The sequence below is a fragment of the Hyalella azteca genome, unplaced genomic scaffold (genome assembly GCF_000764305.2).
Source record: "Hyalella azteca isolate HAZT.00-mixed unplaced genomic scaffold, Hazt_2.0.2 contig12164, whole genome shotgun sequence".
NCBI lineage: Eukaryota > Metazoa > Arthropoda > Malacostraca > Amphipoda > Hyalellidae > Hyalella > Hyalella azteca.
This window is the reverse complement of record NW_025942128.1, coordinates 425,114-449,491: the sequence shown is the minus strand read 5'-3', so window position 1 is coordinate 449,491 and position 24,378 is coordinate 425,114. Positions and strand designations below refer to the sequence as shown.

The window sequence follows — 24,378 nt, the reverse complement described above, 5'->3', positions numbered from 1 at the left end:
AGTTCTGAATCCTATAAAGATTTCAAAACACTGATGTCACTGGGGCATCTCAGACTAAGATTTACTCCATTGTTCACACTTCGTGTTTTTCGTCAATGGATGATGTACTTTATAGTATTCATGCGTGATTTTCGTCGAAAACATTGGTTGGAAATGCTATCGTTAAATTTAGGTCTCTCAGGAGATGTGTTTTATTATCACTGATAAGTTATACAGTGATATTAACGACACATTTTGTAGGAGATGAAAATTAATGGTTGGGAAGCGCCAGAATATTTCAACTGCAAAATGCCATATGATAAACCATGGCGTGCAATTTCCAACAAACGACTTTAGGCTTAAAAAATCTGCGTTAATTTTAAGAAACATTTAAGTGCCATTTGATGAAATTCGCATTCGTAATGGAGGAAAATATTGTGAGAGGTACAATTTTTGTAGTTTTGAAAAAATGCCTTAGATTTTTGATAATTTTTTCAGTTTTCGTTTCTTATTGTTGATCCCCTATAGTGTTCTAAATTTTCAGAATAAATGTAAGCCTTTTTTATATGTTTCTGCCTTAAGTGCTAGAAGTTTGCTCAGTTTAAATGATCACTTAAAAAAATTTCACGTCCATATAATGAAGTCAAATAAAATTATGAGCGCTTAATATCTAATTATTTTTCAGAATATAATTTTTTATGTTCCCACTATCTCTATTAGCGGAGCAAATTTTCAGATTTTTATGAAGCCAATTAATTTCTTAGTAGACATATAAATGTTGACCATTAATTAAAAATAGGCGCACGATACAGTTAATCGTGCGCCTATTTTTAATTAATGGTCTTACATTTACCGTCGACTGATAATTTCTCGAGCGTTTTTGAATGAATTATAATTATATATGAAGGTTCTAATTTCTCCACAATCAGAAATATTAAATCAAAACGAAACAATTCTATGTTTCTCAGTACTTCTCAGCGCTATGACCATTCTCAAATAAACTAAATTATCTAATATTTATTCATATTCCTATTTACTTGCGTCCTAAACATATTGTAGCTTTTAAATCTCATTAGCGGTACACAGTTTTTAGAGCCTGCAGCATATCCTAAACGCTGGCGAACGCTAGCGCTTGGCTAGGAACTTGGGGGAAATTCTTGGGATGCCAGGCGTTCTCCGCGTTTGCCGAGCAGCCGTCAGAGGAGCATTTTTTTGGCAGGTCGTTGCCGTAGCGTCAGAAAGCGATTGATCATGTAACTGCCCATCACACCGGAATTGGCTTGGTATAAATCATGCACGAAAAAACTCAGTGAGACATTATCTTCCGAGTATGTAGACAAGAAACTAATAAGATGGGACTTGAAGTAATGTAAGGTAATTTTCTTTATGTCTGTGAGCCCCTTATAGTAGCAGGTAAAAAAGTGAGCTAAGATCCAAATGAATTATTAAAGGCGTATAGTCTAACTTGATTCAAAACATGAACTATAATCGCAATTGTGATAAGTATAATATTTTTTTCAGTGCATAACCGCAGCCCATGAATTCTTATGTGAAATAACTCAGATAACATGGAATGTACATTTTTGCAGTGATTTTGTACATTCATTCTCTTCAGAGCTTAAGCTATTTTTTGTAGTGAGGAAGAATTCTCAGTAAATTTTTGGTTTTCAATGCCGACAAAACATTTTTTTTGATGCACGATACGGCGTCGAGTTACTGTCCAGTGACGCTTGTACCTGCACAGACTGGTCGTCCTTTAGGTTAGACCGCTCAAGCCAACAACAATCGATAAGCTCACAAGCTGAACACTCCAGGCTTCACTTTTGTCTGCTTCCAGGGGCCTGTGGCGTGTGAATCCAAAGAAGAAATTAGGATAAATTTAATCACAGATGAAAAATAACCTCATTTCGTAGTGAAATTAGCATTAGATAGGAGCTAAATAGCTCGGATTACTGGATTCCTTGAACGGAATATTGTTTTATGGAGAAAACTGACACAAAAATTATCGCTTGAAAGTAACAGTTGTTTGCTGTTACTTTAAAACAGGGAAATATTTAGAATCATATTGAAATTTTCAACGAATAGACAAAGAATTGAATCATTATTATGCCGTGCATATTTTTAGAGGAATATCGACGTCATTTTTAGCGCATTTTCTCATTTATGGAAAAAATGCACTATTGTGCTCGCCATGTCCGTCCGTCTGTCCGTCTGTCCGTCCGTCTGTCCGTGACCTCAAGTTTTCGTCGACGAGAAAATGCGCTCTCTGTCACTCACTGCAGTGAGTACTGAGTTATATTTTTTAGATTTCCGGACAGGGATAATGGCTTCTTGGTACTTTTGGTATTTTTCTGCAGAATACACATTCTCGAAGGAAGCGAAACAGTTCCGCTGCGTTTTATTCTCATTTTTTATTTAAACCTTGATGGTTTCGTGAAGAATACCGATAGTTTCAAGCTTTATTATGATATCAAATCGCTTGATTACTTTTAAAGCGAATCAGCTGAAAATAAACTGGCAGTTAATATAATTAGAAAACTGATCGCAGTTGAATGATAACCTTCCGGAGACGAGCTTCATCGTCACTTAAAAAGTTGTTTCTAATTCTTATTTCTATAGTTAAGTTTTAGCCTAATTTATAAAATTATTTCAATATATTGTGCCCGGAAACTCTTGGCACCCTAAAATAACTTCTGTTTGATCAAAAAATCGTTTTTTCCAGGTATAGATAGTTGATAAGTGCACACGTTCTACAGAACGGCGACAGGATTGCGTTCAACAATCAGTACCGAAGCAATAATATTCTTCACGAATTATATAGAATTAAAATTAGGTTATTACTTTATACAAGTTATAAGAACCTCAGTGATATCTCTAATTTTCGTTATAGCTGAAATTGCAATAAATATTTATATCTATTTTCACGGTTGTTCGGTGCATAATAATAGAAAACAATTTCATGAGTAATTCATTCTTCTTTATAAATTTTACAATTTTGGAACAAATTCAATTTTTCATCCAACTGTTGTTGGTTGAAAACATTGGTTTCGAATGTAATAGTTAACTTACTTTCTTTTGTGGTGAATAATTACTTCACACTTTTGATGAACTGAACTACGTCCAAATTGAATTCACTTGAAGAATTCATCATATCTGTTGGTGCCTGTTTTATTTGTGGGTGAAAATTTACGTGAGTTAAATTCACTGAGTGACACATAATAATAAACTCTCACGAGTGGAAACGATTGGTGAAGTGAAAATTGTGTCGTTAATTACAAGACTCTCGAATATCGATGTTGAAAATCATCAGTATTTTTGACGATCCTCAGATGCAACTGACATGGCTATACATTAATAACCCCATTGATTCTCAGTGATGAATAATAATAGACTGAAATCTTTGAAGAATAACTGAAGGTGGATTGCAAATCCATCAACCATTACGCTTTTATGGTGAAAACTTCCAGCAACAATTTGTGGGGGATGGCTACAGCTTGCATAGTCGGCCCATCACATCCACACACCATCCACCAATCTGCGCATACCACTCACCATCAGCTCCTCACCGCTCTTCTTCCCCACAACGCACATATCCCACACTTGAACCTACAACACTTCACTCCTGGACTCACCCCTCACCTCTCCATTCTGCACGAGGCTACTAGAAACCACATCCAGTTGGCTTTACATGCTCCCTCTCCTACAACCATAAGCCTACCGTCCGGTGTCCAGTTCAGTTTACCTCCAGCCACTGCTCAACAACAAATTTCTCTCCCTGCTCCATCTCAATTATCTTTGGCTGGAGCAGCGCCGTTGAATTTTCCGCCACCTACGCCTCAGCTGGCACTTCCAGCGCCTCCGCCTGCCGCTCCCCAGCAAATTTCGTTACCCTCGAACGGACTCCACGGCAGCGCTCCTCCCGCCTCGAGCTCCAGGGCCGCCGCCCCGCCTGCCGCTACCGTCAAGCCACAGACGAGCAGCGCTAGTCCAGCGTCCTCGGTCGCGCTCTCGTCTGCCTCGACGCCTACGGTCTCTGTGCGACCTGCTACTCATGAGCCCAGCGAACTCAGAACTCTGTGAGTATTGAATTTTATTTCTTTCCGTTCATTGATTAATTAATTAAACCAGTTGATTGATTGATTAATTAATTGTAAGTTTCTATCAACACTGAGGGACCAAGCGAATTCAGAAGTTTGAGATCATTGAAATTTATTTCTCGTTTGAGCATTGATTAATTATTAATTAATTTCCGAGCTTATGTAAACATTAGAGTTCCAGTGAACTCAGAGCAAACGCTTTCAATGTGCTGTGAGAACTTAATTCTAACTGCTGTAAGTGCATTGCTAATTAGCAATTTCGTTATTAAATACCTAAAAACCAGGTGCTCTTTGTGTTTGAACAGCATTTACCACGTTCATTTTATTTATTTTTGTTAACATAATCCTACATAATCAATAATCCTACATAATAATCCTACAGACGTCAATCAATTATTTACTGACGCAAAATAAGGCTCAGAATAAAAAAATGAAAACAAAATGATTCGATTCTATTGTTTGATTTATGTCTGACCTAAGGAAGAAACCCCTCCCGTGTTCATGGTCAAGTGAATCCAAAATAGAAGCCATAGCAATAATGAGATCTATTATAATAATTTTCTACTGATCGACACGCGCAGAAGACGACCTAACAAAATTTACCCTGATGTTCGAAAATCTCCAATTGTTTTTAGAACTGCACTGGCTGCAGAGAGGAACGGAAGGGCTACAGGACAAATTAGAACTCTAATTCTTTGATCTCGAACGAAGGTTTCGAGCGAATAATTCGGTCGCCCCTATATACCGCGCTGCCCAGGCTGTCTCTAACGAAGCTTGTTTGGAACTCCTTTGATGTCGCTCAAAATTCTCGATGAATATCATTAACTTGGAACCCATTGAAATAATATTACCCCTGAACCTGAAATGTTCAGCTTTCTGTTACAGTATTTAAGGATCTTCCAATTTGGGATTCAATTAATTTCCGAGTAACCGATATCACTGGGGAGAGACTGGAGAAAGGATTCGTGATTAGATGAGAATTTTTGTTTGGCAAAAGCCCTACCGAGAGGGCAAATTAGACAGAAAGCAAATTTATTAAATTTTGCTTGGCGATGATACAAGTCGAACCGTTTTGGCTTCAGTTTACTTTGTTGTGCATTAAAAATAAGTTGAGTTGTACATTAAAACAGTATTGTCATTTTGAGCTTGAACAACAGCATATATTGGAGATTTTGCAATTTTAGGAGCATCATTTTAATCAAGTCGTTTTAACAGCATTGTTTTGGTCAAGTTTTAATGGAAGAAATTTATGCTCCTGCTCAAATCTAAGGTGCAACTGATTTAATTAAAGGACTATAAATGCTTCTTCATATTCGTTGTCTGCACATCAAAAAAATTGTTTTATGGAAGGGCACTTTCTTTCATTTGTTTTCGATCGTGCCATGTGATTGTTTGTAATTAGTGTTTTCCATGAGACAAGTTCATCGAATAACCTTACCATTTTTTATATATCTCCGAAATGTCACTTATAAAATTATTGAAAACTAGGAATGTGCGATGTGTTAAGATTCAAAACTTAAAGTTTAAAAGGCATGCATCTGTGTGCTAATACAGTCATTTTGCTAGTCAAAATCCTAGCTGAAATCCCCAGGTAGCGTCGTACTAAGTATCGACAGCGGAAGCCAGAGTAACTCCTGCAGGGACTGTTTGTGTTTCCCAGAGCTTCGCCGCAGCCACAATGTCGAGGGCCCAAGACGACTGAAGTTCCCGCGTGTCCAGTCAACTTGGTCCCGTGATGATGTTGGTGAAGGGGTATACCCACTGCGAATAAAGGGAATATATCCCATTTCAATGTCAGTTTATTTTCAAGAATACATACATTAGCTTTGAGAAATACATTAGCTTTGAGAAATACATTAGCTTTGAGAAATACAGTAGCTTTGAGAGAAAGGAACTTAACGATAATTGCAAGTGAAACAATTTGTAATTTGAGCTGTATGTTTTTTTATGAGTCATTAAAAGCTCAAGATCTTATGAGATGGTACTCGCAGAACCCTACGTTGTTTTGTTATCTTCGAGTACTTTAAGATAGAAGATAATTAACACATTTTACAAAATTGAATATTTAATTATACCTTTTGCAAATTGTTAGAAGTTATCTGTAATTTACATGGTCTCAATTCACACTTCATAAATACTGAAGCGTGTTTAGTGAAGTCAGCTAATTATATATTGGCCTGATTTTTGCCGGTTTATGTTGACCGACGGTGAAGAGAGTGTCTGATAAATTATCTCGAGCCGAAGCGAGTAAAAAGTTATGTGTGAAATTATAAATTAAATTTAATTAACCCTAGCATTCATTACGACCAATAACTGCGACTGATAAACCAATGAAAATTCAAGTACCGAATTAAAATGAAACTATAAACTGTGAAATTTGGGAAAAGTAGAACGCTTGACTTATTCTTGCAGTGGTTAATACATAAAATATATTCATGGAACAGTTATTTGAGTTTTATGATATCAATGATCGCTGAACAAATCAGGTAACAAAATTTGGAAACTTCTCTGGTACTTTTTGTCGAAAACGTGTTACGAATTCGTTTTGAGCATATGCTGAATAAATTCATTTGCTGCAGTACAAAACATCTCAGTGCAGTACAGCGCAGTGCAGGGCTCAACAGATCTCAGTGCAGTACAGAGCAGTGCAGGGCTCAACAGATCTCAGTGCAGTACAGAGCAGTGCAGGGCTCAACAGATCTCAGTGCAGTACAGAGCAGTGCAGGGCTCAACAGATCTCAGTGCAGTACACAGCAGTGCAGGGCTCAACAGATCTCAGTGCAGTACACAGCAGTGCAGGGCTCAACAGATCTCAGTGCAGTACCTGTCTCTTATACACATCTAGATGTGTATAAGAGACAGGTACAGAGCAGTGCGTGACTCAACAGATCTCAGTGCAGTACACAGCAGTGCGGGAGCTTCTGCTAATTGTTGTCAATATTGGTTGCATTTAAATGAGAGATTATACAAATTAAATGTCAGCAATCCTAGTGGAAATACTTCTCTCAACAATATAATTCAAAAGACAGTAAATGAAATGGGAAACCAATCCGTACTCGTGTTTCATCCACACAATATTGTTCTCAATTTTCGATAGTGACCAATTCTATATTTGACATTGCCTTTTGACTCAATATTGATGAAAAGTTTCATCCGCTATAAGAACACCACTGAAATAGGATCTGAATCGTTATTATGGATATTTACTTATTAACTACATTTAATTCTCCCCGTTAAAACGGGAACGCATAAAGTTGGATGAATGCGAAATTATAATTTTTACATTCTGTTGAAAGTGAAAATAGTGAGTGTCACTATTTTTATGAAAATTGTATTTGCTCTCGAACTGGACGAGGCATTCGTTTGAAGTTGATAGCTAATATTTTATGAGGGAAATCGCCTCTGGAATTTTTTTGCCTCGGTAGCGCTACTTCGCTTTGCTCACTGCAAGCACGGTTTACGTTTCAGGAGGCTTTAGTTTACAAATATATATCAACTTGACGGTAATTATTTTATATTCAATAAAATGGTATGCAAAAATATCAATCATATTCCAATTTATACTGTAAACTTCGGCATTTAATTGATTTCTTTTATAAGTTTGTACATGTATTTTTTAGGTTGTGAAGAAATAATGGAAGAATGAATAAGACGAAATGCAATGAATGATCTGGCAGTTAATCTAAAGCCGAACTTCTCAATCAGGTATGGATGTCAATTAGAAAATATATTCACATAAAATTCATTACACGTCAATTCAATTTAATCGCACCAGCAATAAATTTTTTTGAATTCCTAACTTTTTATTGAATACCCGCACTTACGAGTATGTTTCTAAATCGTATATCCATTTATAACGATCTATTATTTAGAGCGTAGATGAAAAGTCTTACCTATGCAAATTGAACAAACCTTTGATGTATCATCATTTGAACTTCTACCCAAAATTACGTTCATTAAAATGAGATTGTTTGATTTTTTAATTCAACAAATATTTACAAGCATCAAGCAACTGGCAGTAAATCCTTTTTTTCTGCTTACTGTTTTTCAGCAGAGCGAATGGCTGTCAAGTGGTTCAGCAATCTCTAAGTACACAGCTATTCTGTATTTGCATGAGAATTTAGACGAACGTGCAGGGTAAAAATAAACGGATAACAAATTTGAAGCTGACCCTTCATTTGAAGGACGATTGGGCAGCTGGATTGGATCACTGCCGAGAGTGGGCCAACGTTGCAGACTGTATATCTTCTTGAGAGATGCCTAGGACCCTTGGCAATAGCTTGGCTGATTGCCCTCTGCAAACTCTGCAGTAAACACAGACCTGACTTAGCGGCAGCCTGCCAGCCTTGAAAGGAGTTCAGAGAAGCCAGTGACATGCAACAATTCCGTTTGGGAAATTCCTGGGTAGGTTTGGACGTAATCATATGCTTGGATTGGAGCACAATCGCCGTGTCAAACGAGCATGGCAAGTTCCGTGATGTAAGGAACTTCAAACGCCAAGCAGTTCTCGCGCAATAGCGTTTCATTTGTCAAACTGTAATTGGTTTTCGCAAATTCAGTATAATATATGTTTATAATAAAAATTACTTCAAGAAAATGTGTACAAGTAAGTTTTACCATTACAATTTTTAATAATTTCTAGCCAATTTATTACTCATAAAACAAATTTTTTGTCCGTAATTTATAGTTGACAATAAAACAGATGCAGAATATTAAGACTTAAATCATAAATTTTATCTAGAATTTAGTTTCCGTTTAGATTATGGATTTACGGAAACCAATAATATTCAGCGTTTAAGTATATTAACAATTTCTTATAAATGAACTCACAAGTTGTCATGGGGAGCAAGCTCCAAGCTGAGCAGTAACGTGCAATATTTTCAGCTTTACAGGCGCACAAACTTCACGTGGCGCTGGTTAGCAAAGTTCGGAGTCACATTCTGGTATTTTTTTGTTGGTTTAGGTCGTTAGATCTGGCGCTCCGGCAAGCGACTTTCTTCCCGGAGTTTTTTTCCCCTTTTTAGTTTTGCGGTCTCGTTAAGAGGACTGCACCAGAGGTCTTTAAACGAGTTTCCCGTCCTGTCGTTTTCGAGTTATTTTAGCGTTTTTTTATCCGTCAGTGACATCGAAAAATGCTGGAATGAGCGAGCCTCTTTTACTCACACTTCTGAGTTCAGCGAGACGTTATTCCATGCATATATGAGGCACGTTCACGTCGTTCATACGTGGGCAAGTCCTACCGTCGCTTATTCTGAATATTACAAATAATTACGATCTTAATACGATATTTTGAGATGAAAATGTTTTTTATATTGGTACTTTTGCTTAAAATTTCGGCATTATTTGACTGCAATTTATCTTTACAAATAATAATAGTATAATAGTTAAATAACAACGTCTGTGTAACGTAATGATCGGTTTTCTTACTTGAATACATCTGCCAAATAAATTCAAATGCAACCCAATTTAAGGAATTCCCACCATCAAATGCACGAGCTAACCTTTGATCTGGCAAGTCTAGCTTGTCACAACTAAAACTAGTTATGCTAGTATAATTGAAGGCTGCTATTTCGTCACCATGACATCCCCCTAGCTTGCAATATTTCCTCAGTAAATCAGGATGCAATTTTATTACAAGTTGCTTGAAACACATTTGTTCCGCGGCAAGCGTGTAGTGTTTTCCTGAGAAATATTTGCCGTATAGGTTTTTTTTTTCGAGACATAAACGTATAGTTTTTTCCTGAGATATAATTGCCTCAAATTAACTTGAAATGTCCTCATTTGTATAGAGACAATTATGTCGTGATTTTTGTTTTTGACGTCGACTTTGAGTAAAAACAATAAAAAAAACTATAGCGCAGAGCTCACTTCACCAGGTCGTCAAACTCTAAACAAATTATCTCCATTTGAATGGTTCGCTTCAAGATTTTCTGGGGCACATAATATTTTACGTTTTCCGGATTGAGGCTCATTAACAATTTCCTAATGAACTCGGCTATTTTTAGTCTGGCATGGGACTTTCTCCGAACCTCGATTTTCCCTGCCTATATTTTTCGTCCTCGAGGAATTTTCAGTTTAATATATTCACTAAACGATTAAAAACTGCATTATTCAACCAGTATTTGCAATGAACTTGAACATGTTCTGTCAGCAGAAAAATAAAATTTTCTTTTCTGACGATAATTGTAGTAGTGCGACTGTAGATATACGACTAGCAATGATGATATGAATATTTATGCAAACAGAAGATTAAACAGAAAATGGGTCTCGCGTCATTGAACCTTCTTTCCCTTATTCAGAGTAACTTACCCCCAGACATCTGACGTAAAAGTTGAATCAACGTTATCAAGCGTTTAAATATTAAATTTAGGTCGATTAAACGTTGTCCCAACGTTATTTGCATTTGGTTTTGAAGCGACAAGTAATTACTTACAAAAACTTAACAAATTATTCAAGCTTGTGGTCTTGTTTAGGCTTTATTGATGAGTTTCCCAACGTGTTCTCCGTACCTCACGGTAGAGATAGGGTCAGTCTGCTCTATTTTAGTTCTTACCTGCAGAGCATTTAGGGAGCACGCCTCACAGCAGCGATTCTTACGATCGATGCCACGCAAAAATTGTCACGACAAATCATTGCTATGAGGAAAGACATGAGCCGAGACTGTGAAAAATGGGCTCGTTTTCTGCAAAAATTGGGAAATACTCTAATGCTTGTACAAAAATGTAGTGATATATTTTTAATATATATTTTTAAAGTGCTGAGTCATTCGCATGATTACCAGATAAATGCAATAATATATTGAATAAATTCAATATCATTCATGAGCTTAATCACATTCAGGCATCCACTGCGGCTCAATATATAAGTTTATACAATAATTTCAGCCATACACATTTTCCGTACACACTAAAACGAATTTATTTATTAACAACTCAATGGAATGACACAATACCCTTTACATTGGAAGTAATTCCTAACTTCGTCTTCATATGACAGACCATGCAACAAATTTTCATTGACAAGTCTTTTAGGTTCAATCTTTAACTACCTACAACTCTAAATATCAACAACACTCTTGTCAAATGGATTCGAGCCCTCGAGGCGCCCCTCTTCCCGATCTCCCCTCGCTGGAGTTTGTTGAAAGGCCGCCCTGAGTGCTAGGCCCTTCAAAGCTCCCAGAGAAAAATCTCTTGCTAAATATTTTAGTTTGAAAATTTCAATCTTCTTACAAAAATCTGTAAAAAAGGATGATGCAGTAAAGTAGGAAGTTCAATGAACCCATAACTGAATTTACTGTAACAATTTTATCGAAAATTCAAATCAACGATTCTATTTTACTTCTTCCCTATAGTTTGGCTACAAAAGGGATTTTAATAGGAAGGATATTTTTAAGCGACCTGACATTTTTACGCGGATAGGTTTATTTTTCGGTGGCCTGTGAGTCACTCGTTTGCTGTATGATCTCTCAATCTAGCTTTTATTTGAAATTCAAACCGAAGAATATCTGACAAGGCATTTCCTTTCACGTTTCATGTCCTTCAAAGAGTCCGGCAAGCCCAGAAACTCCGAGAAATGTGCCGACCATCTTATTCGACGCGGACATTTTGCCAAACATTCGTTCCGTCATTACTGTCATTCAGTCCTCTTGAACTTCAATGGCATCCGTAATAGAATCATTCAGAAGTCATTGCGGAGAAAAATGACGGAAGCGAACGATGAGGATGCTATGAACAACGATTTACTTCGCTCATTTCTTGAGATTTCGGTCATTAGCACTTAAAATGGACGGGCTAGCAAACATGAGTGCACAAAAATAGGGGAAAGTTCGCGCTTCCTACGAGGGAACTTTCACCCTCGTTTGCGAGTTAAAGGGAGGTTTCTCCTTTAATTTATTAGATGGCGAGGTCTTGTTATTATAATTCATTTCTGAGAGAGGGAACCAATTTGTCTAAGGTTTGTTAACAAATTTGCCAGGAGATTTCGTGACCTGCGATGATTTGACTACGATCCTGCAAACATGAATGACTTCGTTATTATATGCAGGTTTTTTAGGTTAAATTTAAGACATGCATTATGTGGCTTTGAAAAAAGATTAACGGCAAATTCAAACGAGTATCTTTCGTGTTTGTTTCTTATCTCCTTTCATTATTAAAAATAAAATAAATCTTTTCATAGACCCTCTTCTAGATTTCAAACATGAGATTCCATTTCTGTTTTCCTCGGCAAGCGTTTATTACCTTTAATCAGATGAACCTTAGAGGCATAGAAGGAAATTGAGTAATATAGAAAGACTAAATTTCATAGTTCAATTCCACCCATTCGTGTTCCTTGTCCGCACGGTCACCTATTTAATCCATCCGATTTGCCGATATCGGCTCAACAATTGACAGGCTGCCTCTAGCTGGCCTCATTTGCAAGGCGTCTCCTACTAATGAACATATGTTAAAATTGCCATGCACGTTCCCATTGACGATATAATTGCGAAATGGGCCTCTGAGTGAGCACTATTAGGGTGTAAAGACAATGTTGTACACCGTTACTTTGAACGGGCCTATATGAGTGAACGTTATCATGAGTGAAGACAATGGTGTGCATAGTTCTTTTTACACTTCCTCTGAGTGAGCTATATTAAAATGGATATTGCATATTCCAAACCTCGTAAAATTAAAATTAAATATCCCTTGGAGCCCTCTTATTCCAAAATTTAAATCGTACTAAAAGCCAAATTCGCCAAATTGAGAGAAGCAACAGAGAAATATTAATAATAAATACCTTCTGGCCTTCAACGAAACTTGCGAAACTTTCAAACCGCAATATTTGGAATAAATTGTTACTCAATGCAGCCATAGGAATCTAGATCACGGTTCGTGATGATGAGCTTATAATTTGGATAGAACAAAATTTTCAGCAGCGATTTGATAGGGCGGCATTTTCTTTATCCCTCCACTATTATGTTTGAATTACGTTTCATTATACTAAAATAACCGAATTAATGCAATATAATTCATGATTTCGATAAAAGAAGATTATTTTGTGTTTTAATGTGAAAGTATTATTTTCTACAGCAAATTAAATTAAGATGAATAAAGAGAAGGAGAATGCATGAGTTGATGTTTTGCACATAATATTACTTGTCATATGACAAATTTAGAACACTAAGTGACCCCACTTAAGCCTGTCCTGATTTTATTACAGAGTTGTTGGTTTGTGCGCTGCCGTAGAGCTCGTTTGCCTATCATGCAATCGCAGGACACAAGGATCCGCAACAAATAGAACATCGCTATTGAGTGAGCTATTCCGCAGCCGCGGACCGATGAAGCAATCCTGCCGACTATAGCACTTCCTCTCTCGTAATTGCATATTGGCCTGTAATTACGACCCTTTAGCGGAGTTGCGCTACCGTGAAATGGAAAGACCCCGACATTTTTTCGAGCAGTTTCGAAAAATTTCCTGACAAACTAGGTGGAGATTTTTGCTCTGGATGAGAATGGCTCTGTAAGTTCCGTAATGAGAAAACAGATGAAGCGTTTAAAAAAATTCTCTAGTGGTTAGATTTTTGAGTTTTTTGTCATGAACTGAAAATTATCTCCTATAACTTTTCAACTCAAACAAGCAGTTTTCAACCGCATAAGATGTCAGATGCAAATGTCAAATCTCCTTAAAAAACATCATTAATTCGTCCATTTAGTCAGTTGATGCAAATTCGATTACACCTTACCTCTGATGTACTTTTAATTCAGATGAATTCCACATGTAAACATTTTAACGGATTATGTGGAACCATTCCGATCAGTATTTTTATTTCTCAAATGTCACATCACAAATCCAGAATGAGAGAGAAAGAACCGGAAGTAGGCCATCTTCTCTGTACTGCTCGTTTTTTCACTACTTCAGCTATCAGCAATGAGGGGTTCGAAGAGGGAAGAAATCCCTCACTGTTCAATGTTCGGATTTCATTGATTAAAAATGGATTGTCTGTTTAAAAAAGACGGGGTTCCGATGGGGTTTAACCAAGAAATTAATTCATTGAGAGGGGACATCCCCTTTGCCAGGAAAATAAATGAAATTACCATTGCCTCCGTATTTCTGAAGGCAGCTGTTATGCGAGATGGAAGCGTTGTGGATAAATGCAGAACCCATCACAAATTAGCTTCATTAAGAGAACTGCAGAATATGTTAGTTTGCTCGCGCTCGTAGTCTGAGGAATCTTATTGATTTTGTGCAAATATTCTAATCGTAATGTTTACTCAGACACATCATAATAAACCATAAAGAATTGCTGTTTAATAACAAATGTCACGTACGAACATATTGATACTCGGACTGAATTTGAACTTAGTTACATTTATGCCAGCTCAAAAGTATAACAGAGTCGCGATTCGAAGATCGTTTTTTTTGCAGATAAGGGCCGAAGGATAATTGCCGTATGAGAAATTATTTTATAACATTATTACTCTACAAACGATATTCCTTTGGACTACTAGATATCTCGACTCTACGAATACCTTACGAACTCACTTACATTATCATGGTGTAAAATTTAGAGTGTAATTTATCACTGCTGTTTCACCGAAAGTTTTTAATTTCAAATTAAAAACTGACTTGCAATTCTCCGTTATTGAACGAAATTGCAATGTTTCAGTTGTTTCAGTGCTATTGTGAAGTGACGTCACAATGCATCGGCGCACTAAACTCACAGTTCCACCAGCCAAGCTGTGAAGTGCTGTGCAGAGAACTGTGAAGTGCTGTGCAGAGAACTGTGAAGTGCTGTGAAGTGCTGTGCAGAGAACTGTGAAGTGCTGTGCAGAGAATTAAAATGAAGTGCAGTCGCCTTCACCACCACCTCTGCCCAGCCAGCTGTCAAAACTGTTAGCTTTGAGCTCCCGGTTTGCTGGTAAACATATAAATGCAGCCTCAGTCTCGCCAGATCACTCCCGTCAATAGGGCAAATTCCTTGAAGACCTGAAGAGTTGAGATGTTTCAGTTTGGTCAAGGCATCACGATGTATCACTTATAATTTATATTGAGCGATTGTTGAATAGAGATCAATTTACTCGTATTACTGGAGAATCTTGATAACAGACGAAACCAAACTTTAATTATTACTGATGACTCATCGGATTCATAACGTTAATTCAGTTTTTATTCGAGTCCCGACTAAGCATCTTCTAGATTAGTATTTTCAAACTGATGCCAATTCGTTCACTGAGGTTAAGTGATGAAGTATTTGATTATAAACTTCAAGATTAGATCCGAAGGAATATATTTGAGTACCTCATTAATTAAAATGCATCTCCCGATGCCCATATTCAGAGCCATTCATGTTAACTTCTAGTGTTTCTAAGACTTATGAACAGACGATGGAGCTGGACTCCGAAACGTTTTTTATATAATAGAATAGAATAGAAGTGTCAGCACTGAAGAAATAGGCCCATGACCTGTTGCCGATTCTTGTACTTTTCAGGACTTGATTCACAAGGGACCCGGCCTTTGGAGCCCGATCTTTCCATAACTGACGATTGATTGAGATAGCTGCTGGACTTATTGCCTGGTCCGTAATTTTCTAGGCATTTTAAGACTGAACATATGCTCCTGCATAGCTTCGTCTAGTCTGTACTTGAAGGCGTTCATACTCGGAGCATCAGCGATGCTATCAGGGAGGCTGTTCCACATGTCGGTGACTCGAAGCGAGAAGAAATGTTGTCGCATGGATGTGTTACAGCGCAGTTTTTTAGTTTATAGCCGTGGCCCCTGGTGTTGCTTCTTGTTTCAAATTCTAGGACTCTTTCTGGGACTTTGTATAAACCGTTGGTATACATGTATACTTCAATAGGTTACCACGAAGAAAAATATAACATGAACAAATACCACAAATTTTTTGTGGTATTGTCTGTGCCTTTAAATTCCTCGTTAACTTGCGATTTAAGCAAACTAGTGATTTCAATACTCTGCAATTATATCCTATAGATAAAGATATTCTATTTTTCTTAACTCGAAACTTAAAATTTTATTAAGTTTTTTAACGCTCACGCGGAAATATCCCTCTTATATTATCATCTCGAAACTGAACACATATTCACTTCCACAATCGAGTTAACATTTTCGGACACCTAACAATCAGCAGACATATATGACACTCAGCAGATATATATACCGACATATATGGCACTCAACAGACATATATGACACTCATTTGCCATATATGACACTAAACAGACATATATGACACTCAACTGACATATATGATACTCAACAGACATATATGACACTCAAATGACATATATGACACTCAACTGCCATACATGACACTAAACAGACATATATGACACTCAACTGCCATATATGATACTCAACAGACATATATGACACTCAAATGACATTTATGACACTCAGCAGACATACATGACACTCAGCAGACATACATATATGAAACTCCACCAGGAAACCTATTCATTAATGACTATTAAATAAATTAAACATGCATCATGAAATTCCGAGTAAAGCCTAGACTTTATTGTAAATATCTCGCGTAATTGAGGTTCAAGGAGAAGATAGGAGCAGAAATAATCTACTTTACTTATAAATATTTAACAATTTTTTAAAACTCAGCTTAATTTGTTAATAGTGAGCAGGAGTAGAAACACGATGCATAGAAGTGCTTGTTTGCTTACCGCTTGCGCTAAACAATTATTTTAAAATAACTTATATGGCGACCTTCCATGCGTGCCCCTTCCATGCGTTGTTCACTAATTCCCAAATCATGTAACTTAAGTTTTTGAAATGAATATGTGAAGAAAGCCCTGTAAATATTCGCATTGTGTGAAGCTGAATAATGAATGTTTTCTCTTCTAACGCATCAGTATCGATGGATCAGTGAAACACATGCTGCAGAGCGAAAATGACGACTGACCACCTAAGCTAGAATTGTTTTGTAACACAAAAATTTAATTTTAATTGTATCTAAAATGGAAGCAGTGGAAACAATTTGCAATCATTTGTTGAATCATAATTTGGTTTCAACATCAATAAATCGGCCAATTGTTTTGAACGTTGTCTCACGCAGTATTATTTAACAAACATTAAGGTCTATCTGTATTGCTTTCATAATAATAAATTTAATCTCCTTCTATGTCCACAGCATTGACTGTAGACTTTTTCAAGTGCATAATCATGTCTTCATGATATATATAATTTTTAAAGTTAACATAAATTTGAATTTGTTAACAGATACGTAGGCAACCTGGACAACAGTGCAAGCGAGGAGCTGCTGATGGCAGTCTTCAGCCACATCGGACCTGTCAGAAGCTGCAAACTTATCCACGAGGTCAGAGGGTGCAAAGTCTTTATAAATTTTCGAATATATATATGTAGTTAAGATTTTAATATACATTTTCATGGTTTCAATAATCTTTGATTTAGTCTTAATCTAATTCTTTTAATTAATTCATTAATTAATTCAAGGTAGGATATATGTTTCGAATACAAATTCTTGTATAAATTTTACTTCCTTATTTACTGTGTTTCAGGCCATCTTCTGCAGCTCCTAATTCCTATTATTAAAATATTCTAAGTGTCAACGAGTTCAGTGCTCCGACAAAATATTGACTTTAAATAGTGATTCGAAGTAAAAGTATGCAAGTACCCATACTTAAAATTACGCTAATTATGTTGCTTGGAGTTGCCTTAATAAGATTATTTTCGGAATTCACGGCTTGAAAATGTATGACATCACATTATGAAATGCCGGATTGAAAACCAGCTCACTCTTTGGCTCTCAGATACAAGAGTTCATACCTTTTCGAGGCCTGTGATTGCTTAGAAGGGCCACCCTTCTAAAATAACTTCGATTACAAATGAGATCAGAATACATTTGTTGTCAGTGACTTCAAATGGTACGGTGTTTTGTTTGAGTGCAGGGAACTGATGATATTGACTCAAAAAACATAAGATCGGAGGTGTTGATGCAGTTTTCAGTTTTTTACATTTGATTTCAAAAGTCTCAATAACGCAATTTTGGTGGAAGTTGAAACCGTGCAACGCAATCGCTGGATGTTTGCCATCGTATATGATATTCAACAACAATTTATATAATTGTTGCTAGAGTGAATATTCATTTAAACAGTCAGAAGAACTATCTCTCCACTACTAAAGTTTGGTTTGGATATCCGACTCAAATAATTCAATTAAGATTTAACCTGCACTAACTTCTCATATAGATGAGTGTCGTAGTTACCCCACGAATCATTTTCTAAGTTGCTGCAACGAAGAAAACGTAAACTTGACCAGCAACTTAACAGGATTTTGTATAACTAAATTCCGTACATTTCTTGTATAGTATGTGTAAGAACGCAACGAATAAGGGATATAGACATAATTATAGCCTAGATGAATGAATTAAAACTATTCTTATTGAAAGTTATGCACTTCGCAGGGTAACTAGAACTAAACCTTAGGATTAACAATTTATTCCGAGTTCCGTGTGACTGACTACGAAGATTAAATGCCAGTATATGCAGTAATTTAGTGAAAGAAAATTGTGCGTGGTGGTGTGTTCTGAATTATAGCGGTGAATGTTGAAGTGAGATAGCTTTTTTCTATCTAAACAATTGCACCAAGCATTTTAAGGTCTCCAGTATTTATCACTGCTTATATATTCACTGCTTGGTGCAGCTCAATTTTATTATGCGCTTTAGTTTGGATCAATTGGATGTAACGTATACTGGAATGCAGCGACCGAACTTGAATTAGTTTCTTATACCGTGATTCAAATGATTAGTTCGTATGGTAGTTGAATTGCAACCGCTTCATATTTCCCATTCAAGTGTGTTCACTGACTCAACTCCAGTATATAAAAATTTTCGTGCGGTTGAACCTAACTTAGTTTGTCTACTTCGGTCTACAAATCTGTTTTGACACTTCTGGTAACCACATACGGCATTAGTTTGAAGGTAAATATTTGTTTGATTCATTATTGTAATTGCAATGATCTCGTATGATACACATTTTATATATCGATTCCCGTTTACTTTGCTCTGTAGCAAGATTTAATCGACTTTTAGTCCTTATCTGACATTGGTTAAATGCGTTGTAGTCTCGACTGCCGTTTTTCAGGTGTTGAGGGTGCGAATTGCGGAATATCGCCATGTTTAATTTGTTGTTCATTAAATTAGAAAACTTTAAATCTAATTCTTTATTAAACATTGAAGTTATTACGCATATTTTAAGCATTGTTTCTTGCTGGCTTCGTTTGGGCGGTTGGGGAACTTCATTCGTGGATATATATTGATGAATTTTTAGCTTTAACCTTTATAATATACAATTGCACGGTGTTTTCTTCTTACTGAGCTGCTTGAGTACTATTGCCGACTTTCTAATGATGGTATCCAAGATGCTTGACTAACAAACTCGCATGACCGCAAAATTATTGGGAAAAGTAAATGCGATTAAGAGATGTTAGGTTAGTGTCCTAAAATGACTGAACGTAATCACTTGAAATCATCGGTGAGAACAATTTTCGTTAATTTGTTGGCGAGAAACTGTCTAATAAGATAATTGTTGTGGCCGTGTTGCCGTTCATCATGCAAACTAGGTCCAAGAACGTAGGTTACACGCATGGTTGAACTAGTATAATATAGTTCAACCATGGGTTACACGTACCTAATGGAACTCTGTATAATAATTTTGACATAATTGTTAGAAGTGAGACTAAAGCTACACAGACATCGAGGGGACATACCAAGAACGTTCCGTATGATTAACCGTAAATCCATTGGACAATAATGCTCGATAATGAGTTATCTGTTATATGCATGGTTTTCTATTAGCTTGCAGAAAGGAAGAACTTCCTATGGGTGCACGATTATCAAAGTATATTAATCTTGTTGCTTCAAAGATACTAACTGGCACAACAGTTACAATGCCGTTTCTAATTGAATTTTAAATTTGAAGGCGGTAGCGAATCAAGGAACCTTATCTTCAGTTCTGCTAGCTAGATCGGAGTTGAATGTACTTTGAGCTTATGATACGTCGTGGCGCACATGGTTGAACTATACAAGGTTGACCAACGAGAAGTTCCGCCTTTCAGTTCAGCTTTCTTGCTACGTCACTGAGATCAAGAGACGAAACGTAAACAAACCCGTCATTCCTATGACGGATTGGTTGACTGGTTTGATTGAATTTCAGTGATTGGTTAATGCCCATGACATCACTGAGATCAGTGACGTCACAGGCGAACAACGAACTACATCTGCAAAAATGGGCTTTTCATTGGTCAACCTTAACGTAAGGTGGTGGCATAAGCGCGGCTCTGGCCAGGCAAGTCGACCTGATTGAGTGGCGACTTTATATAAAGTTGCCAAGGGACTGGCGACTGTGTCCAAAACTGGTGGTGGCAAAACCTCGGCTCAGGCCGGGCAAAATCAGCCTCTCAAAATCGTCCTCCACTTGTTCAACCATGGTGGCGCAATCATCATGCCTACTAGCAGGTTAAAGCAGGCGTTGCTCGAGACAAATAATCATCACAAATTAAGAATCCCGTTCCATCGAAACACTTCATCTCGAGTTAGTTTTAATCTCGAATACGTTTTAATCTCGAATTCGTTTTAATCGCGAGTTCGTTTTAATCGCGAGTTCGTTTTAATCGCGAGTTCGTTTTAATCTCGAATTCGTTTTAATCTCGAATTCGTTTTAATATCAAATTCGTTTTAATCCCGAATTCGTTTTAATCTCGAATTCATTTTAATCTCGAATCCAAATAAATGACTCTGATATCGTAATTTAAAAACGGTCTGTTCAAACCAGTATTTAGTAAGGTACTTCCGTATCTCCTGTTTAGACATTTAAAGAAAACTCAAACTGATTCTTTTTACAATAAATTTACAATAACCAAGTGAAGATCACATAAAATTGTCATATAATTTTTCCCTCCGTTTTTTCGTCTCATGATTCTACAGTTCGATAATTTTACACTTTCACGAATATCTATAAGGCGGTGTATGTACTTAATTAGCATCGAAGGTATTATTTATTTTGAATTAACGACACTTTGGATGATAGAAATTTAAATAAGGTAGCCGTGTCCATGCGACTTTGCCGCCTTTAGAGGAGTTCCTTCTTTTCAACATTTCCAACTTAGTTTATATTCTTGGACTGGAAACTCGATGGTGTTCAATTTAAACCTATCATGGATTTCCAAATCATTTCTTTTGGGATTAGGTATCTGATGCAATCTGTTCCATCCATTCCCGCGTCCATGGGAAGTTTCGTCTCGAGCGACGCAAAATTTCTGAACATTTACTTTTCTGCAAGCCATCGATAGCAGCAAAAGTTTAAACCAAGAGAAGACTTGAGCAATTTCCTTGATAGGTTTCTCGCGGTGAGAAGATAAAACTTCAAATAGAAGTGCCTCTCCACCAGAAAAATCAATCTTTGCAAACTCTATAATAAACATTTTTCTCAAGTGCTCGGCAAATGGTCAACAAGCATGTGGAACCAATAAAAGCTCATGGTGTTCAACATGGCAAACTTGTTCGGTGTCTTCATCCATTTAGGTTTTTGAAATAAATATTTTTCTCTTCAAACCTGGATGATCTTGCGATTACGTCCCTCTCCTCTACTGCAAGTTTGAAACCCATTTAAGTCTTCAATTGTGATTAACGAACCGATTCTCTCGGCATGCGTTTTGAGTAAATGAAGGCTGTTATTTTAAATGCCTGCTATAAATACGTGTTAAATAACGCTTTAAAGAAGGTAATGATAAATGTTTTTGAACTTTTATCAATACTGCAAAAATAATTTTGGTAAGCGCCTAAAATAGACACTGGATGTCCAATTGCCTGTGCTTAAACGGCGCCAAAAAAAGGCTAGTCAAGTTAAGGATCGCGCAAAAATTCTGAAATTCATGTTGTCTGCCGAGCTTAGCGACACTCCTTTGCTGAATTAATTCGTATTCTTTACGATCACGCGTAGGAAGCTCCTTATCATTTTTAATGGCCTCTACCTTGACATTCTATAAATTTCAGTGACAAAGACTCTTAAGCTTGGAGGACTACATTTTTCTTGTCCGGATTACCGGGGAGTATAAGCGTTTTTATTTTAAGAAATTCAGATAGTAATATGCAGGGCATATAAAATTATTTGTATTAATGGAATTAAAAACGTTTTTATCTAAAAGAAGTATAGCCCTTCTCATCTTGGAGATTGCACGCGTTTTTATACGAGGGAATTTTAGGAGTTTTTTTCTGAACGACAATTGCAGGAATTTTTATCCGGGCCCTCGAAATACTTTCACTAGAGTGAGTTTGCTACGTTTTTATTAGCGAAATAAGTTTAACTACTTTTATTGGCGAGATTTCCAAAAAAATTCATTTTAATAGATTTTGAGCGTTTTACGACACTCGAGAGACATCGTTTCTAACGGAGGAAGCGACGGAGTTTTGTAAAATTTCGAATCGTATGTTACGAGTTAATCGTACGACAGAGTTAATCGTAAGATAGAGTTAATCGTATGACAGAGAGTTAATCGTATATAAGTATTAAAATCACTTGACTGCTTAAATCGCAAGTTTATCAAAAATTTAAAAGCAAAGAAAATAGCCAGAAAATTCACCATTTCTTAAAAAGGAAAACGTTTCNGTAAGATAGAGAGTTAATCGTAAGATAGAGAGTTAATCGTAAGATAGAGAGTTAATCGTAAGATAGAGAGTTAATCGTAAGATAGAGAGTTAATCGTAAGATAGAGAGTTAATCGTAAGATAGAGAGTTAATCGTAAGATAGAGAGTTAATCGTAAGATAGAGAGTTAATCGTAAGATAGAGTTAATCGTAAGATAGAGTTAATCGTAAGATAGAGAGTTAATCGTAAGATAGAGAGTTAATCGTAAGATAGAGTTAATCGTAAGATAGAGTTAATCGTAAGATAGAGAGTTAATCGTATGACAGAGAGTTAATCGTATGACAGAGAATTAATCGTCTTGCAAAGAGTTAATCGTAAGATATAGATTTAATCGTAAGATAGTCAATCGTAAGATAGAGAGTTAGTCGTATGACAGAGAGTTGATCGTAAGATAGAGTTAATCGTATGACAGAGAGTTGATCGTAAGATAGAGTTAATCGTAAGATAGAAAGTTATTCGTAAGATAGAGAGTTAAACGTAAGATAGAGAGTTAATCATAAGATAGAGAGTTAATCGTATGACAGAGTTAATCGCATGACTCTCTATCTTACGATTAACTCTCTATCTTACGATTAACTCTCTATCTTACGATTAACTCTCTATCTTATGATTAACACTGTCATACGAATAACTCTCTGCCATCCGCTTACCTCTCTACAGAGTTAATCGTTAATCGTAAAAGATAGAGTTAATCGTAAAAATTATAGAGTTAACCGTAAAAGATAGAGTAAATCTTAAGAGATAATATTAGTCGTAAAAGATAGAGAGTTAATCGTAAGAGATAATGTTAATCGTAAAAGATAGAGTTAATCGTAAAAGAGAGAGAGTTAATCGTAAAGGAGAGACAGAGAATTAAGCGTAAAAGATGGTTAATCGTAAAAGATAGAGTTAATCGTAAAAGAGCGAGTTAATCGTAAAAGAGCGAGTTAATCGTAAAAGAGCGAGTTAATCGTAAAAGATAGAGAGTTAATCGTAAAAGATAGAGAGTTAATCGTAAAAGATAGAGTAATCGTAAAAGATAGAGAGTTAATCGTAAAAGATAGAGAGTTAATCGTAAAAGATAGAGAGTTGAAAGATAGAGAGTTAATCGTAAAAGATAGAGTTAATCGTAAAAGATAGAGAGTTAATCGTAAAAGATAGAGAGTTAATCGTAAAAGATAGAGAGTCAATCGTAAAAGATAGAGAGTTGATCGTAAAAGATAGAGTTAATCGTAAAAGATAGAGTTAATCGTAAAAGATAGAGTTAATCGTAAAAGATAGAGTTAATCGTAAAAGATAGAGTTAATCGTAAAAGATAGAGAGTTAATCGTAAAAGATAGAGAGTTATTCGTAAGAGATAATGTTAATCGTAAAAGATTGAGATTTAATCGTAAAAGATTGAGATTTAATCGTAAAAGATTGAGATTTAATCGTAAAAGATTGAGATTTGATCGTAAAAGATTGAGAGTTAATCGTAAAAGATTGAGAGTTAATCGTAAAAGATTGAGAGTTAATCGTAAAAGATTGAGAGTTAATCGTAAAAGATAGAGAGTTAATCGTAAAAGATAGAGAGTTAATCGTAAAAGATAGAGAGTTAATCGTAAAAGATAGAGTTAATCGTAAAAGAGAGACAGAGAGTTAATCGTAATAT

General features: G+C 36.2%; 1 protein-coding gene across 1 annotated transcript in view; it reads left to right on the top strand.

Annotated features, from left to right (window-relative positions):
- The first annotated feature begins 3,246 nt into the window (after positions 1 to 3,246).
- LOC108680576 (cytotoxic granule associated RNA binding protein TIA1) overlaps positions 3,247 to 24,378 on the top strand; it is a 444,699-nt gene continuing 423,567 nt past the window's right edge. The window contains exons 1-2 of the mRNA XM_018169449.2: positions 3,247 to 4,055; positions 17,304 to 17,400. Coding sequence (XP_018024938.2) covers positions 3,430 to 4,055; positions 17,304 to 17,400 — 723 coding nt within the window. The 5' untranslated portion in view covers positions 3,247 to 3,429. The remainder of the gene's footprint in view (positions 4,056 to 17,303; positions 17,401 to 24,378) is intronic.